Raw genomic sequence first — 16,652 nt, 5'->3', positions numbered from 1 at the left:
TATTAGCAAGTACACAGAATATTTAGAAAAACAACTTCATGTTCATCTGGTCAATTGTGGAATAAAAAATTATTATTAATACCGGATAAATACATGCATTGCATATAGTATCTGGCCTGGTCCTATATATGGTACATGGGGAGTTCTTATTGTAATCGTACGTATTCATGATACACTTAATGAAGCAAGATTGCGATTTGTGATATTTTATGCCAAATCGTAGCACTCCTTTGAACCGAATGGCAATAACGGTAATCGTCAGTAGAGGGCAAAATGGTTTGTATTCGCCTCTGCACGTTCTGTTTGTTATTGTGATATCTTTTGAAGCCACAAGGCGGCAACCCATTACCAAAGACACTTCCCATAAGCATAAAGTATCTATGACTGTATTTTTACAAGACCATAATAGTTATAGTTGTCCGGGACAACGATGAACACCAGCATGCATAAACCGCCAACTGTATAGTGTAAAACTATACAGTTATATTCACGTGAATACATTCGGTATGTACATCACTTGAAATACAAACATGGAAATGTGTATGCATTCAGTATAATGACGCAATTTACTGATTTTCAGTGCCAAAATTATATTTTTATACTTGGCAGCTACCTTTTCCACAGTAAGTGACTGGATCCACAATAAGTGTCTGTTTTTGCAATAGATCGTGTAATGAGTACTAGCACGATTTACTATTGATATATTAGCAGATAGTACAAAAGCACAAATTGCCGTAAGTGCGAAATAATACCCACCAACAATTCCATCTTTTAAAACTCAATTTCCCAAGAGCCATCAAATGCGGAACATCCCACTGAAGGGGTGGGGAGTCATATGACAGGAGCAAAATGGCTGCCGTCCAGTGGTAATTGCATTTTTTTCCTAAATAAAACTGTTTTATTTCTTAGTTATTGAGACGATTTTATTCAGGAAGAACACACGACAGCTAGCGTACATAATGCTTGTGCATTGATGGTGCATTGAAAAGCGTATCGTAATTGGCAAATGGATAATCTACTAATAGATCATACTGTTGCAAAGCTAGTTAACCAGTCAGCAACATGTAAATAGATCAAAGCTGTATTTTCCATTGCCTTTCTATCCGTGTTGTAAAACTTATTTGTTATTGTATGTGTACAAGCAATGTCTGAAGATCAGTGGCAATTACTCAATATCTGCGTTCTCAAGTTCGCATACTGTGGCCTGCAGCCCCATTGCTTTTGTATGACAAGTAGCTGTTGTTTGTTGCTTTACTAGGCACTCTCGTGTACGAAACTATGAGGCAGAACTGCAAGGCTGTCGCCTTGAATCCGTGCCCGTGGAGTTCGGTGATTACCACCCGCTTAAGCCCATCACTGTGAGTTCCGTTCTGTACTACACACACTGTCCGTTAGCCGGCACTGATGTTATTGAGTCGTCAACTTCAAGTTAACAATTGCCCAAATTGATCTTAAGTCATATCTGCTCATGCTGTTAGCTGTTTTCTGAATAACTTTATTAGACCAGTTCAAGATGCGGTTTCTCTGTATCAGTTATTATCAAGTTTGGTCCTGGGGGCCCCCTGTGTAGGCTCTGCTGGTTTTCGTTCCAACCACAATTGCAATTCCAGAATTTTTACAAGCTGTTTTTTTCTGAATTTTCTTAATCATGTGCATTTCAAGCTTAGTGGTCTTATTTTTTTATTATTATTAATATTTATTATTATTTACCCTTTTAAGACACATTGTCAGAAATAGCTATGCATGTCATGAAGAATAAAAATCCCATGTTCACACTGTGCTTGTTGTGCTATATTGCAAACAATTACTTACAGAGAGGTAACTGAATTTTTAAACTAATCAAATTAAAGACTGGGCTGAATCGATAGGGTCGTAATTAGGTTATTGTACACATGTTTAAGGTCTTTCATAAGGATCGACCTTTCGACATAGAACCACTGCAGTATGTCAATAGATCAGTGTCCAAAACAGAAACAAAATTTGTGGTTCCATCCAAATCTGCTACCTCCCACTGATGGCATATTTAACTCCTCTGTCATTCGACTGTAGAAGCAATACAATGTTTAATAGAAGGAAACTGTGCCGCTGAGCCTCTGCAACGTGCGTGTTTTCGATTCGTTAGCATCTCCTGGCGTGATTCCCCGCCTCCTTTCTCTCCCTCCCGCAGGTGACGGAGTCAAAGTCGCGGCGAGGAGGACGCAAAGGCAGCACTTCCTCCTCCTCTTCCTCCTCCAGCTCGGCCGCTCCGGACCCGCTCAGCTCCATGCTGGACGGCACCGACCCGCTGTCCATGTTCGCGGCGGCTTCTGTCGGAGAGGCGCCCGCCGCCCCGCACGGAGCCGGCTCTGGGGTGAGGCGCGCGGACGCTGGCGGCTCCCTCAGAGGAGGGGGGCGGGAATGGGGTCAGGGACGAAAGCAAGGGGTCAATGCGTCATTTGGAATTCCGGGAATGGTAAATGGTAAATGGACTGGATTTATATAGCGCTTTTATCCAAAAATGCCTCTCATTCGCCAGAGCAGTTAGGGATTAGGTGTCTCGCTCAAGGACACTTCGACACGCCCAGGGCAGGGTTTGAACCGGCAACCCTCCGACTGCCAGACAATCGGTCTTACCTCCTGAGCTATGTCGCCCCGAGGAATGACACAGTGATAGCATGATAATGATGATGATGATGATGTCAGGGGCACCACCAGGGATTTTGGGCCACATGAAAAGATCTCACATTGGGCCCACCACCCTACAATATCCTATGTTCTAATAATATTTTTTGAGGGCCCCTGCCCTTGGAATTGTTCCTCGACCCCCTTATGGCACACCTTATGATGGTGATGATATCCTTGTTAAAGTGGTAAATGTGTCTGGTGGTATCCATGGTGACCCTTGTCCTCTGTCAGTCTGAGCTGACACTGCACCTCAGGCTCAGGAGGTTACTGGAGGGACCTGTCTGAGATTGGACATGATTGACAGCAGGAGCTGAGTTTGTGGGTGACTCCGTCTCTCTCTCTCTCTCTCCTTCTGTGACTGTGTCCTTTCTCAGGAGGCGGGGAGGAAGCGGAAGGAGAAGGAGGAGGAGGCGGGGGTGGGCTTGGACTTCGAACCCTGGTCTGCCAAGAGAGGAGAGATCCTGGCCAGGTTCACCACCACAGAGAAGCTCTCCATCGTTAGTATCAAAAATCCCACATAAGGGTGTTCAACACACAACACAAAAAATACACATACACACGCACGTGTGCACACACACACACATATACAAACACACTCATTCACACACATACACACGCACATGTGCACGCACACGCACAGTACAGGGCTTTCATATGAATGTATTGGTTTTATACTGACCGCCTCTCATCTTGCTCTGTCTCCCTCAGAACCTCTTCATGGGCTCAGATAAAGGTAGGTGTTTTTGTATCGGCTCTGTGGGATGTGCGGGTGCCGTTTGTGCTTTCAGCGCGGTGGCTTAGCGGAGCTCCAGAGTGCCCTGTGCTCACGCGGCTGACTGTGGGTTTCAGGGAAGGCCCCGAGCCCAGGCTCAGCCGTGTCGGAGAAGGTGCGGACCCGACTGGAGGAGCTGGACGACCTGGAGGAGGTGGGCGTGTCCCCCAGTATTATCTCTGTGTCTCTGCTGTGCGTTAATGTGATTACACATAATAATTATCATCTGATCGTATTCAGTTATTTCGATTTACAAATGTGTTCTTGTACGGTTCTTGCCTCTGTGAGTAATGCTGTACGCTTGACTGTTTGCTCTTTGTGTTTACTCTAAAGAGTAGTAATATTAATAATGACATTTTGAAATGTGCATTTGTATTGACACTGTTCTCAGTCTATGATTCACATGTGTGCATGGGTTTGTGTCTTTATTGTGTGCCTCTGTGCGTGTGTGTCTGCACGTGCATGTGTGTGTGTGGGTGTGTGTCCTGGGACAGGGCTCCCAGAGGGAGATGCTGAACCTTTCCCAGCAGGACTATGTGAATCGCATAGAGGAGCTCAATCAGTCACTGAAGGAGGCCTGGGCCTCTGACCAGAAGGTCAAAGCGCTGAAGATCGTCATCCAGGTGTGTGTGTGTGTGTGATTACAACATATTCTATATCCTCTAAAACAGGAGTGGGCCCCCAGTTAGCATGACTCAGTTGCCTAATTAGCTGTGTACACTCACATTGGTTCACTCACAAAACTAGACTACAGTAAAATATTTGGTTAAGTGACTGGGCCAATGCTGATGCTTTACTGTGTGTGTGTGTGTGTGTGTTCATATCGCAGTGCTCCAAGCTGCTCTCTGACACAGCTGTGATTCAGTTCTACCCCAGCAAGTTTGTCCTCATCACAGATATCCTGGATACTTTCGGTGAGTGCAGAGGCCCCCGTGTTCTCTGGTGGGACCTCTGACTGTGTGTGTGTTCTCTGGTGGGATCTCTGACTGTGTGTGTGTTCTCTGGTGGGATCTCTGGCTGTGTGTGTGTGTGACTTATGAGAGCACTCTGCTGTGTCTAAGTTTGGTGTTTTTGGTCTGGACAGGGCGCCTGGTATACGAGCGGATCTGGTCCATGTGCTCTGACTCTCGGCTCCTGCCAGGTGAGGCCACTGCCTGGTCTGGTATTGCATCCTCTTTTGCGCTCATTCTTACCCCCAGTAGCTTACAGAAGTAACTGCATGACAGCAGCAACACTACAGAAGGGGGGATTTGGTTCTTATCCTCACGCTGGGACAGTGAACCAGTGCAGGAATGGTCAGATCAGTTCCTGTCCTCAGCTCTCTCAGCTGTTCCTTTGTCTGCCCCCCCCCCCCCCACAACCTCCCCAGACTCCTTCTCTGCGGACGATGTGAACGACACGGCCAAGGAGACCTGCCTCAACTGGTTCTTCAAGATCGCTTCCATTAGAGAGCTCATTCCCCGACTGTGTCCTTTACTGCCTGCAGCCTGAGCTGGCCTGAACTTCACACACACGTACACATGTGCACACATACGCACACACACACGCACACATGCACACACTTCACACGTACATCTGTAGACACACACACACGTGCACACACTTCACGCTCACACCCACACACACACATCTACAGGCACCCACACTGACAGGGTTATTTCGTGTCAGAGTATGTGGCGTCTCACATGCTTAAAAGCACATGTTTACAGGCATGTTGTTATGGAGCAGGAGTGGTTCAGGTTTAAACCCCTGGGCGTGGCTTTTTCCTTGACCGCAAGCACAGGTATGTGGAGGCTGCGATCCTTAAGTGCAACCGCTTTCTCTCCAAGACGTGAGTATCGCTGTCTCTCCATCTGTCCATCTCCGTGTCTCCGCTGTGTTGGGTCTATAGTGCATCCACCATCTCAAAGCCAGGAATGATCCAGAATGAAAAAATACGCCCTCCTCCTCCTCCGTCCTCCACCCTGTCCTCCTTCTCCCCCTCTGTCCCAATATCAGCAGCTTTATCCATCTGCCCTGTTTCTGAGTGAAACACTCAACCATTAATCAGACACATGAAAGTGTATCTCCAGGCTGTTCTCCAGAGGAAGCTGGTGATTTGCTTCCTGGTTTTTGTGTCTTTGCACTGGCGGATCCAGTTACGGTGTTAAAAATGAGGAAAAACAATCTGAGAAAAGTCACAGTGGAGCAGATTCCACGCATTCTGGTCTGATCCTTTTTACCTCTACCTTTACCTCTTTTGGTTGGTTCATTTCATTAGTTCTTTATCCTCAGGTGAATCCCAGTAATGTCCTTTAACACATGCTGAATGAACAGCTTGTGAAGATGAGGTCTCTCACTGTCTGTCTCCTCTCCTCTCAGTGGGATCCAGGAGACTCTTCCGCGCCTCACGGCCATGATTCGAGGCATAGGGGACCCCCTGGTGGCAGTGTACGCCCGAGCGTACCTCTGCCGGGTGAGTCTGGACTCTCTCAGTCGCCACCGTGCACTCGCCCATCCCCTCTCTCTGTCTCTCTCTCTCCCTCTCTCTCTCAGCAGCAAAAGTGATGCACGCTTGTAATGACTAGGGGTGAGACATTACTACAGCAATTATTTTTGAAAGAATAAACATTTCAGATTTTCTGGTTGCTTTTTTTTCTGAACCTTTAAGAATCCGCTGGCTAATGCTTGTTTGCTTGTTTCCGGTCCCAGCCCCATTAATGACAGTGTGTAGTGAGAGCGTGTAGCGAGAGCGTGTAGTGAGAGCGTGTAGTGAGAGCGTGTAGTAAGCGTGTGAGGTCATAGCCTCCCTCTCTCTACTCCCTGTGTCCAGGTGGGCATGGAGGTGGCTCCGCACCTGAAGGACAGCCTCAATAAGAACTTCTTCGACCTGCTGGGCTCCTTCCGGCAGATCCACGGAGACAGCGTGCAGAACCAGCTGGTCCTGCAGAGGGTGGAGATCCCGGTCTACCTCACCCTGTACTCCCCTGCCATACACTGGATCCTGCAGTGTGTGTCCTACAAAGCCCCGGAGGTGACTGTACCATCACACACACACACACACACGAGCACACACGCACACACACACACGCACACATGCACACACATATACATGCATGCGCGCACACCTGCATTTTCCCACCCTGTGCCCCACACCAATCACTCTTTTTGTTTTAAAGAACCCCTGAGGAGACCCCCTCGATCCTGCAATCGTGAACCATCTAGCCTGTATTCAACATCCTTGTATTCAACATTCTCCCAGTATCCAACATCCCTGTATTCAACATTCTCCCAGTATTCAACATCCCTCTATTCAACATTCTCCCAGTATCCAACATCCCTGTATTAAACATTCTCCCAGTATCCAACATCCCTGTATTCAACATTCTCCCAGTATTCAACATCCCTGTATTCAACATTCTCCCAGTATCCAACATCCCTGTATTCAACATTCTCCCAGTATCCAACATCCCTGTAGTCAACATTCTCCCAATATCCAACATCCCTGTATTCAACATTCTCCCAGTATCCAACATCCCTGTATTCAACATTCTCCCAGTATCCAACATCCCTGTATTCAACATTCTCCCAGTATCCAACATCCCTGTATTCAACATTCTTACAGTATCCAACATCCCTCTATTCAACATTCTCCCAGTATCCAACATCCCTGTATTCAACATTCTCTCAGTATCCAACATCCCTGTATTCAGCATTCCCCCAGTATCCAACATCCCTGTATTCAACATTCTCCCAGTACCAACATCCCTCTATTCAACATTCTCCCAGTATCCAACATCCCTGTATTCAACATTCTCCCAGTATCCAACATCCCTGTATTCAACATTCTCCCAGTATCCAACATCCCTCTATTCAACATTCTCCCAGTATCCAACATCCCTGTATTCAACATTCTCCCAGCATCCAACATCCCTGTATTCAACATTCTCCCAGTATCCAACATCCCTGTATTCAACATTCTCCCAGTATCCAACATCCCTGTATTCAACATTCTCTCAGTATCCAACATCCCTCTATTCAACATTCTCCCAGTATCCAATATCCCTCTATTCAACATTCTCCCAGTATCCAACATCCCTGTTTTCAACATTCTCTCAGTATCTAACATGAACATTTTCTCCCAAAGTCTCACTTCCTGCTGCACTATAGAGTGTGTCATACAGAGCTCTAGCAGTGTCACCCCTCATCCCTTCACACTCTACCTAGTACCCCAGCTCATACCCCTTTGACCTTTAGCCTCTGACCTTTGTGCATTGCCTCTGTAGGCCCTGCTGACAGAGATGATGGAGCGCTGCAAGCAGATAGGGAACAAGTAAGTCCTCCATTCCACTAGGGGGAGCCATTCACTGCTCATATTGCCTAAGAACATATCGACAGGCAAGGACAGTGGACCTCCAAACGGGCAGAGCCTTCCTGTGTCACCAGTGTCTAACAGATTCGAACCAATCATTGTGTTAGGCTGAGTACAGCAAAGTTGTGTGATTCATTCGTAGATGTTCAGCCATTTCCCAGCCTGTGGCATTATCCTTATGAGGCTGATGCCTAACCCTCCCAGCACAACCTACAAGTGGCCAGTTTCTAATTAGTTTCACTGCAGTTTGAAAAGCTATCGCACGTTAATTGTGGGGTGTGGGTGGTGTGTCTTCCCACAGTGCCTTGCTGCTGAACTCGGTGATGTGGGCGTTCCGGGCGGAGTTTGTGGCAGCGAGGGCCACTGACTTCATCGGCATGATCAAGGACTGTGACGAGGCTGGGTTCCCCAAGGTGAGAGGTCACCATCACGTCCGCCGGCGCTCACTCATTCACTCTCCCTCTCCCTCTCCCTCTCTCTCTCTCACTCTCCCCCCTCTCTTTTTCTCATTTTTAACTGTTGAGCTGCACTGACAGATCTTTCCAGCGATACAGTTAGTTGCATGAGTGAAAGTGTGTATTTACTTTGTCATTTACCCTGCAGACATTACTTATACAAGGTGACTTTGCAGCAATATGTGTATAGTAGAATAAGCACCTGATAACATTTTAACTGTATGAAATGCTCAGGATAACAAGTTAGCAATTTAAATAAATTCTCTAAATATAGAGCCCTGTCCTGCTGCCAGTTAAGCCTCAGTGTCCTTTGGATAGAAGTAGCTTAGACATTCCCTACTGCCAGTTTACTTCCCTGAGAATATTTACCCTGCCCCTCCCTCTCTCTCTCTCTCTCTCCCCCTCCCTTTCTCTTTCAGCACCTGTTGTTTGGGTCTCTGGGTCGCAGTCTGGCCTGTGCAGACCCCCCAGAGAGTGAGAGGCTGTCTATTCTCAACGAGGCCTGGAAGGTGATCACCAAAGTGCGCAGCCCACAGGTACGCCCCCAACCGCACCACAAACTGCCACCTGAACCACACCCTAACCACACCCCCCAACCGCACCACCAACCGCCACCTGAACCGCACGCCCCAAACGCCACCTGGACCACACCCTCCAACCGCCACCTGAACCACCCCCTAACCACACCCCCCAACCGCACCACCAACCGCCACCTGAACCGCACGCCCCAAACTCCACCTGGACCACATCCAAACCACACCCTCCAACCGCACCCCAAACCACCACCTGAACCACCCCCTAACCACACCCCCCAACCGCACCACAAACCGCCACCTGAACCACCCCCTAACCACACCCCCCAACCGCACCACAAACCGCCACCTGAACCACCCCCTAACCACACCCCCCAACCGCACCACAAACCGCCACCTGAACCACCCCCTAACCACACCCCCCAACCTCACCACAAACCACCACCTGAACCACCCCCTAACCACACCCCCCAACCTCACCACAAACCGCCACCTGAACCACACCCTAACCACACCCCCCAACCGCACCACAAACTGCCACCTGAACCGCACGCCCCAAACGCCACCTGAACCACACCCCAACCGCACCCTCCAACCACACCCCAAACCACCACCTGAACCACAACCTGAATCGCATACCAACCGCACCCCCTGCTGCCACCTGAACCACACCCCAAACCGCACCCTGGACTGCACCTCAGCTTGCACCCTGAACTGCTAACTGTGACCTAGAACTTTGGGGAAAGTTTCACTTCCTGGATTACAAATAAGGAGTGACCCAGAGTGCTGTGGGTTGCTAAGGGGGTAGACGTGTTGCAGAGAGTCCTCTATTAAATGTGTTTGGCCCTGATGCCCAGCCTGAACCACAGAAGCACTTTACTGAGTCTTTACTGAGCTGCCCGTCTCTCACCGCAGGACTACATCAACTGTGCCGAGATCTGGGTGGAGTTCACCTGCCGCCATTTCACTGTGAGTGCTTCAGGAGCTGGAGTGACAATACTCACTTTAATACTGGTGCGTATGACGGAAGGGGAACTCACTCCAGTGCGTCTTTTCCTCTCTTCCTGTCGCACTCTCAGAAGCGTGAGGTGAACACCGTGCTCTCTGACATCATCAAACACATGACCCCGGACCGGGCCTTCGAGGAAGCCTACCCACAGGTAAACGGCGCGCGTTCAGTGAGCTGGGGGTTGGAGTGTGGGGATTGTGGGATGTGGTGATGACCCACTTCCTGTTTCTCCTGCAGCTGCAGTCGGTCATAAGGAAGGTCCTCACCTACTTCCACGACTTCTCCGTGCTCTTCTCCATGGTGAGTGAAGGAGGGATGCGACGTCCGTCTCTAAGCTTTCTTTCACCAGTCGTTCTCTCGCTTTCCGGCCTCCTCTGATTGGACGGAGGTGGCAGGAGCAGGGTTTAAGAGCGAGGGTTTTCACCCTTTTCTGATGCATGGACCCCTACCCAGGCACACACAGGAGATCTTCATCATAAGTCATTACTCAGGACCCCCATCCCAAGTTCAGAAGGATTATATTAAAAAATATGTTTTTTGGAACAGTTTCTAAAAATCTGTATAGTCCTATAGTATATCAAGTTTGGCAAAGGGCCCCCTGCAGTGTCTTCAGGTACCCCCAGGGGTCTGCAGAGCCCCTGTTGAAACCCCAGAGGGCTGGACAGTCCCGGGCAGATAGGCCAGGTGTGACGGCAGGCCTCTCTTCCACTGTTCTACCCCAGGAGAGGTTCCTTCCGTTCCTGGACATGTTCCAGAAGGACAGCGTCAGGGTGGAGGTGTGCCGCTCCATCATGGAGGTGTTCATAAAGTGAGCTCCGCGTCCTGCGCTCTGTCTGTCTGTCTGTCTGTCTGTCTGTCTGTCGGCTGCACGTTGGTGCTGATCCTTCCTGAGACTCACGGTACGCGTGTGTGTGTGTGTGTGTGTGTGTGTGTGTGTGTGTGTGTGTGTGCGCTCGCTCTCAGGTACCAGCAGGAGCCCACGCGTGACCCGGTCATCCTGAATGCTCTACTGCACGTCTGCAAGACCATGCACGACTCGGTCAAGTGAGTGTTACAATGGGAGGCACTGTGTGTGCTTGTGTGTTTCTGTGTGTGTGTGCGTGCGTGCATGTGTGCGTGTATGTGTTTGTGTGCGTGTGTGCGTGTGTGTGTGTGTGTGTGTCTATGTGTGTTTCTGATCCTGCTCTCTCTCTCTCTCAGTGCTCTAACTCTGGATGATGAGAAGAGGTCTCTGGCCCTGCTGATAAACGGCTTTATCCGCATGGTGAGTCACAGCAGAACCCCGCCTCCCCCCCCGACGTCTCTAAGCCAATGAGACGCGTCCCTGCGGTAACGGTGACCTCTGACCTCCCTGCAGGTGTCCTTCGGCCGGGACTTTGAGCAGCAGCTGAGCTTCTGCGTGGAGGCCCGGGCCACCTTCTGCAACCTGGAGCCCGTGATGGTGCAGCTGATCCATGTGAGTTCTGCTAACCCCCCCCCCCCGCCCCCCTCTTATCGGTGTGTTCACCCCCCTCACACCTACGCACGGGGCCTCGTGCACCATTTACACACTGCTGTGTGCTCACGGGGCACCTCCACACGTCAGCCCAGCCCACAGACACCTCCATCTGCACACAGCTGCAATCACAGAGATGACGCTTAGAAGTCCATCGCCATGGTCACGCAACTCAGCTCATTGAGCAGGCTGCAGCTTCAGGGCTCAGAGAATAAGGACGCTCACTGTACACCTGGGCAAGGCGCTTCGCAAATTCTAGCCGTGAAGTGGGCGGTATTTAGAAAATGAAAGCGTCTCCTCGAATGCAGGCTTCCGAGCGTAACAATAATGACCGAGCTCAGTGGGCAGCAGTGTAGTATAATGAGTAAGGAGTTCGTCTTGTAACCTAAAGGTCACAGGTTTGATTCCCAGGAAGTTGTGTAAGTCGCTCTGGACAAGAGCGTCTGCTAATTGCCTGTAATGTAATGGCTGCTGACTCTTGGCATAATTGTGTGCTCTAATATGTGTAATAACTTGTCTTCTGCTCAGACGGTGAACCAGCTCGCCATGGAGACGCGGCGGGTGATGAGGGGCAGTCACTCCCGCAAGACGGCCGCCTTCGTCAGGGTCAGTCTCTCCTGGGGGAAGGGTGCGGCTGGTGACACGCCCCTAAAATGGGCAGAGCCCATTGTTCTGTGTTACCAGTGATATGAGTCAGAACATGGTTTCTGCACTCTCATTGGTTCATGAAGTCTCACTGGCACTCAGCACGAGTTGGGAGAAACATTGAGATTTTAGCAGACATTATGAAGTTATGGCATTAATCTAAATGAGCTCCCTTGAAGTTTTAGCGTTAGCGTGGCATTGCTGAGCCCTGGGTTAGACCTTTCTCATTCCCGCTCTTCCTGTCTCTCTCCCTCTTAAGGCCTGTGCCGCCTACAGCTTCATCACCATCCCGTCTCTCACCAGCATCTTCAGCCGGCTCAACCTCTACCTGCTGTCTGGGCAAGTGGCGCTGGCCAACCAGTGTCTCTCCCAGGGTGAGTTCACACTCCATCAGGACCTGCAGGCCTAACGCTCTGCAGACGGTTCCACTGCTGTTTGAATGTGTTCGTGTGGTTTGCTCTCTCTCTTTATCCCTCCGCCTCTATTGCTTCCCTACCCTCTATCTCTCTCTCACTTCTAACCTCTGTATCACCTTCTTTCTGTGAATTCCTCTCACTCATTTGCTTCTCTCCATTGTTTCATTTTTCTATCATTCTGTCCCATTGTCACTCCTTACCTCTCTCTCTTCCTCTTTATTTCATTTTTCAAAGTGCTTTATTGGCAGGTCAAATATAGGCACTTGTGTTGTCAAGGCAGAGGTTACAAAATACACCTATATACAATATGAATGCTAGATTATTCTCTCCCTTCCCTCCTTCTCTCTCTCTCCCTCTCTCTCCCCCCCTCTCTCTCTCTCTCCCCTCCTCCCTCTCTCTCCCTCTCTCCCTCCCTCTCTCTCTCCCTCTCCCTCTCTCTCTCACCTCCTCCCTCTCTCTCTCTCTCTCTCTCTCTCTCTCCCTCTCTCTCTCTCTCTCCCTCTCTCTCCCCCCCTCTCTCTCTCTCTCCCCTCCTCCCTCTCTCTCCCTCTCTCTCTCCCTCTCTCTCTCCCCCTCTCTTTCTCTCTCTCCCCTCCTCCCTCTCTCTCTCTCTCTCTCTCTCTCTCTCTCTCTCCCTCACTCTCCCTCTCTCTCTCTCTCTCCCTCTCTCTCCCTCTCTCTCTCTCTCTCTCTCCCTCTCTCTCTCTCTCTCTCTCTCTCAGCGGACGCGTTCCTAAAAGCGGCGGTCAGCGTTTTGCCGGAGGTGCCTCGCAGCATCAGCGTTGAGGGCAAACTGCGCTCGTCAGAGGGCTTCCTGCTCGACTTCATCAACAACTTCCTGTCCACCCTGCTGGTGGTGCCGGTTAGTCCCGCCCCTTCCTGTTCCTCCCTCAAGCGCCTGTGACCTCTGGTCTGCATGGGTGTGGGAAGGGCTCATGTACATGTCATTATAGATTATATTATGTATGCCATCATGTCAGAAATGTATGTCCATTTTAATACTCGTGCTGGTTAAAGTACAGGAAAGGCTGTACTTATCGATACTGTTCATATTGATACTCAGAGCAACTGACAAAGCATGCCTGCAGTGTAGCCATTGGTATGCAAATCCTTCATCCTGTGTGTGTATGTGCGTGTCTGTGCGTGCGTGCATGCGTGTGTGTGCGTGTGTATGTGCGTGTCTGTGTATGCGTGCGTGTGTGTGTGCGTGTGTGCGTGTGTGTGTGCGTGTCTGTGTGCGTGTGTGTGCGTGCGTGCGTGCGTGCGTGTGTGCGTGCGTGTGTGTGTGTGCGTGTCTCAGGACCACCCAGAGCAGGGTGTGCTGTACCTGGTGCGGGGGCTGCTCAACATGGTGCAGGACTACACCTGGGAAGAGAACAGCGATGCCAAGGTGCGCGTCTACATCAGCGCCCTGCCCATCCTAGCAGCCATGAGCCAGGAGAGCTACCTGTACTGCATCCCTAAAGGTACTCACACACACACCTGCACTGCATCCCTAAAGGTACGCACACACACACACACACCGACCTGTACTCCATCATTTGCTGGCTCTTCAGACAATACTTCCCCCTTTAGGGTGATACTGCACTTTTATTCCAGAGCGCTTGTGCTCATTTAGCAAGTCGCTCTGGGAGTGTCTGCCGAATGGCACTGATGCACTGTAATGCAAATGGATGACCAAAGTGTTAGCAGTTAATGAAAGACAGCGGATGGGCATTTCTCTCTCTCTCTCTCTCTCTCTCTCTCTCTCTTTCTTTCTCTCTCTCTCGCACTTCCTCTCTACTCTCAGTGGACTCCAATGAGACCCTGTACGGAGGGGACCCAAAGTTTGTAGCGGAGATCAACAAGTTGTGCGAGACCCTGATTGGTCAGGTGCTGGATCACCTGAAGACCTTGGGGAGAGATGAGGTGAGATTGCTGCACACACACACACACACAACCTCGAGGAGAACTCATTTTGACACGTTCGCCAGACCATGCTAACGCACACGCGCTAGTGAAATGATCGCACACTGTTGTGGTAAAAAACATTAAATGCAGGGTGTAGGCTGTAGGCTGACTGAAATGCCCTGAAGGGGAACGTTTCTGAAGCAGGCCTGGATAGAGGAGGATGTTTGAACATTCAGCTTGTCACCCACAATCTTGTCAAGGCGTGTCCTTCCACTTGTTTCTTAATGCAGCTACAGTGTGTATCTGTCAGGGTAATTAAGCGTCTGATCCCTGTCTCTCCGGGTCTGTGGCCGTAGGACAGACTGCTTCAAACGAACCTGTAGCTGTGTGTGCTGTTTATTTATGTTAAGTATCGCACACGGTTCCAAACAAGGAAAGAATGAATGTACTTTCCAGCCTCGTGCTGTTTGTACACGCGTCTCCCTTGACGTGTGTGCTTCTCTTTCACTTAGTTTGTTGCATGTGTACCTATCTCTGACTGCTTGTGTGTGTGTGTGTGTGTGTATGTGTGTTTGTGTGTGTGCACACGTGTGTGTGTGTGTTTTTGTGTGTGCGTGCGTGTGTGGGCATGTGTTTGTGTGTGCATGCGTCTGTGTGCGTGTTTGTGCGTGCATGTGTTTGTGTGCGTGTGTGCATGCATGTGTGTGTGTATTTCTGCGTGTTTCCGTGTGTATGTGTGTGTTTCAGGGCGTGCGCAGACAGGGTAGTTTGGCGTTCTCTCTGTTCGGCTGCCTGCTCGCTCATGGTGATTTGCGCAACAACAAACTCAACCAGCTGGCGGTCAACCTGTGGAACCTGAGCCACAAGCATGGCTACTGCGACACACGCACCTCGGTGAGAGAAGACACACACACACTCACACACACGCCCACACATACACACACACACACACACACACACACAAACACTCACACACACACACCAAATTCACCAACCCTGTGTGTGTCCTTCTGGGCAGGTCCGCACCCTGGAGTACATCAAACACCAGGGCCTGCAGCCCAACATGAGCCACATCTCAGAGATGGCTCAACGGCTCTCTCTGCAGTCCAGGGCCTGAACTGCATCTGCCCAGCCTGCACCCACAGACCACCGGGCCTACAGGTCTAATTCCACATCACACCAGGACTACAGCTCCAATCCCACATCCCGCTAGGACTACAGCTCCCATCCCACATCCCGCCAGGACTACAGCTCCCATCCCACATCCCGCTAGGACTACAGCTCCCATCCCACATCCCGCTAGGACTACAACTCCCATCCCACATCCCGCTAGGACATCCCGCCAGGACTACAGCTCCCATCCCACATCCCGCCAGGACTACAACTCCCATCCCACATCCCGCTAGGACTACAGCTCCCATCCCACATCCCGCCAGGACTACAGCTCCCATCACTCATCCCAGCAGGGCCGCAGCTCCAATCCCAGCATCCTCCACAAACTCTCCCTTCAGCCGGTTCCACGCAGGCATGCAACACTTAATCACGCTTACAGAGGACTGCCAGCGGCTCTTGATCAGCGTTTAGACCATATTGTCGTAGAGATGCACCGTCTTAATCCCGCTGCCTGTTCAGTGTTTGTGTACTTGTGTACGCGTGATTTTTTCAAATCAGTCTTTGTACAAATAAACCTCTCATCTCTAACACAAGTCAAAGGACGATTGGATGTCCGGGCATGATTTGACTTTGCTGACTGTAATGCCATGCGTTTCACATGGCGCGTCTTCAGAGGAAGGCAGGAAGAAGCAGTAACGTCCAAACCAGAGCAGCGGAGGACGTCGTGGATTTTAAGTTATTTTGTTAAATTCAGAGTGTGGGGCTCCTACCACCGTGTGCCTGGTCCAGTGCCCACAGCGCAGGTGCCACTACAGTGAGGCTGTCATCAGAGAGAAATAGACCGTGGTCATTTAACGGTGTACAGGACCTGACAGGCCTGGAATCATCAGACCCTGTGCTCCAGAACCACAGTCTGTTATCTTTAGAAGTGGTACAATGACCAAGTGACCAATACATTTCTCTACTTTGCACAACTGCTGAGGTGCACAATGTATGCCATAGTACGAATGATTTGTGCTTAAAAAAAATTTTTTTTTGGAGGGGGTTTTGAAGAATTAAAAAATAGCTGTATTAAAAATATAAAATGTTAACACAGGCCAGATACACAGTACATTAAAAATTGATTTCCCTCTTCCTGATTTCCTCTATTACTGCATATTTGTCATGCTGAATGGTTTCAGATCTTTAGACAAAATGTAATGTTACACAAAGGGTACCTGAGTAAAAAAACACTTGTTTAAAAAATGTATTTAATGAAAAAAGTTATCGAACACCCAATGGAAAAAGAAATTGACCCCCAATCAACCTA

General features: G+C 49.8%; 1 protein-coding gene across 1 annotated transcript; it reads left to right on the top strand.

The window, feature by feature from the left end:
- The first annotated feature begins 776 nt into the window (after positions 1-776).
- Positions 777-16,367, top strand: vps35l (VPS35 endosomal protein sorting factor like). Its single transcript, XM_035398679.1, has 30 exons — positions 777-866; positions 1,259-1,358; positions 2,168-2,350; positions 3,039-3,161; positions 3,373-3,397; positions 3,514-3,590; positions 3,931-4,059; positions 4,266-4,350; positions 4,521-4,577; positions 4,806-4,902; positions 5,220-5,267; positions 5,798-5,891; positions 6,249-6,449; positions 7,702-7,748; positions 8,089-8,200; positions 8,662-8,778; positions 9,691-9,744; positions 9,855-9,935; positions 10,022-10,084; positions 10,507-10,592; positions 10,748-10,828; positions 10,985-11,048; positions 11,142-11,240; positions 11,808-11,885; positions 12,184-12,298; positions 13,063-13,202; positions 13,641-13,806; positions 14,130-14,248; positions 14,978-15,124; positions 15,249-16,367. Exons 1-30 carry the CDS (start codon positions 850-852, stop codon positions 15,345-15,347), a joined length of 2,904 nt encoding a protein of 967 aa, XP_035254570.1. The 5' UTR covers positions 777-849; the 3' UTR covers positions 15,348-16,367.
- Positions 16,368-16,652: the final 285 nt, after the last annotated feature.

This window comes from Anguilla anguilla, chromosome 2 (genome assembly GCF_013347855.1).
Source record: "Anguilla anguilla isolate fAngAng1 chromosome 2, fAngAng1.pri, whole genome shotgun sequence".
Lineage (NCBI taxonomy): Eukaryota > Metazoa > Chordata > Actinopteri > Anguilliformes > Anguillidae > Anguilla > Anguilla anguilla.
Note: the sequence above shows the minus strand (reverse complement) of the source record. Positions and strands in the feature narration are given on the sequence as shown.

Coding starts and splice junctions, on each gene's coding strand:
- vps35l (XM_035398679.1), top strand. Junction 3,591..3,930: donor AGCTGGACGACCTGGAGGAG/GTGGGCGTGTCC, acceptor GTCCTGGGACAG/GGCTCCCAGAGGGAGATGCT. Junction 11,886..12,183: donor AGACGGCCGCCTTCGTCAGG/GTCAGTCTCTCC, acceptor CTCCCTCTTAAG/GCCTGTGCCGCCTACAGCTT.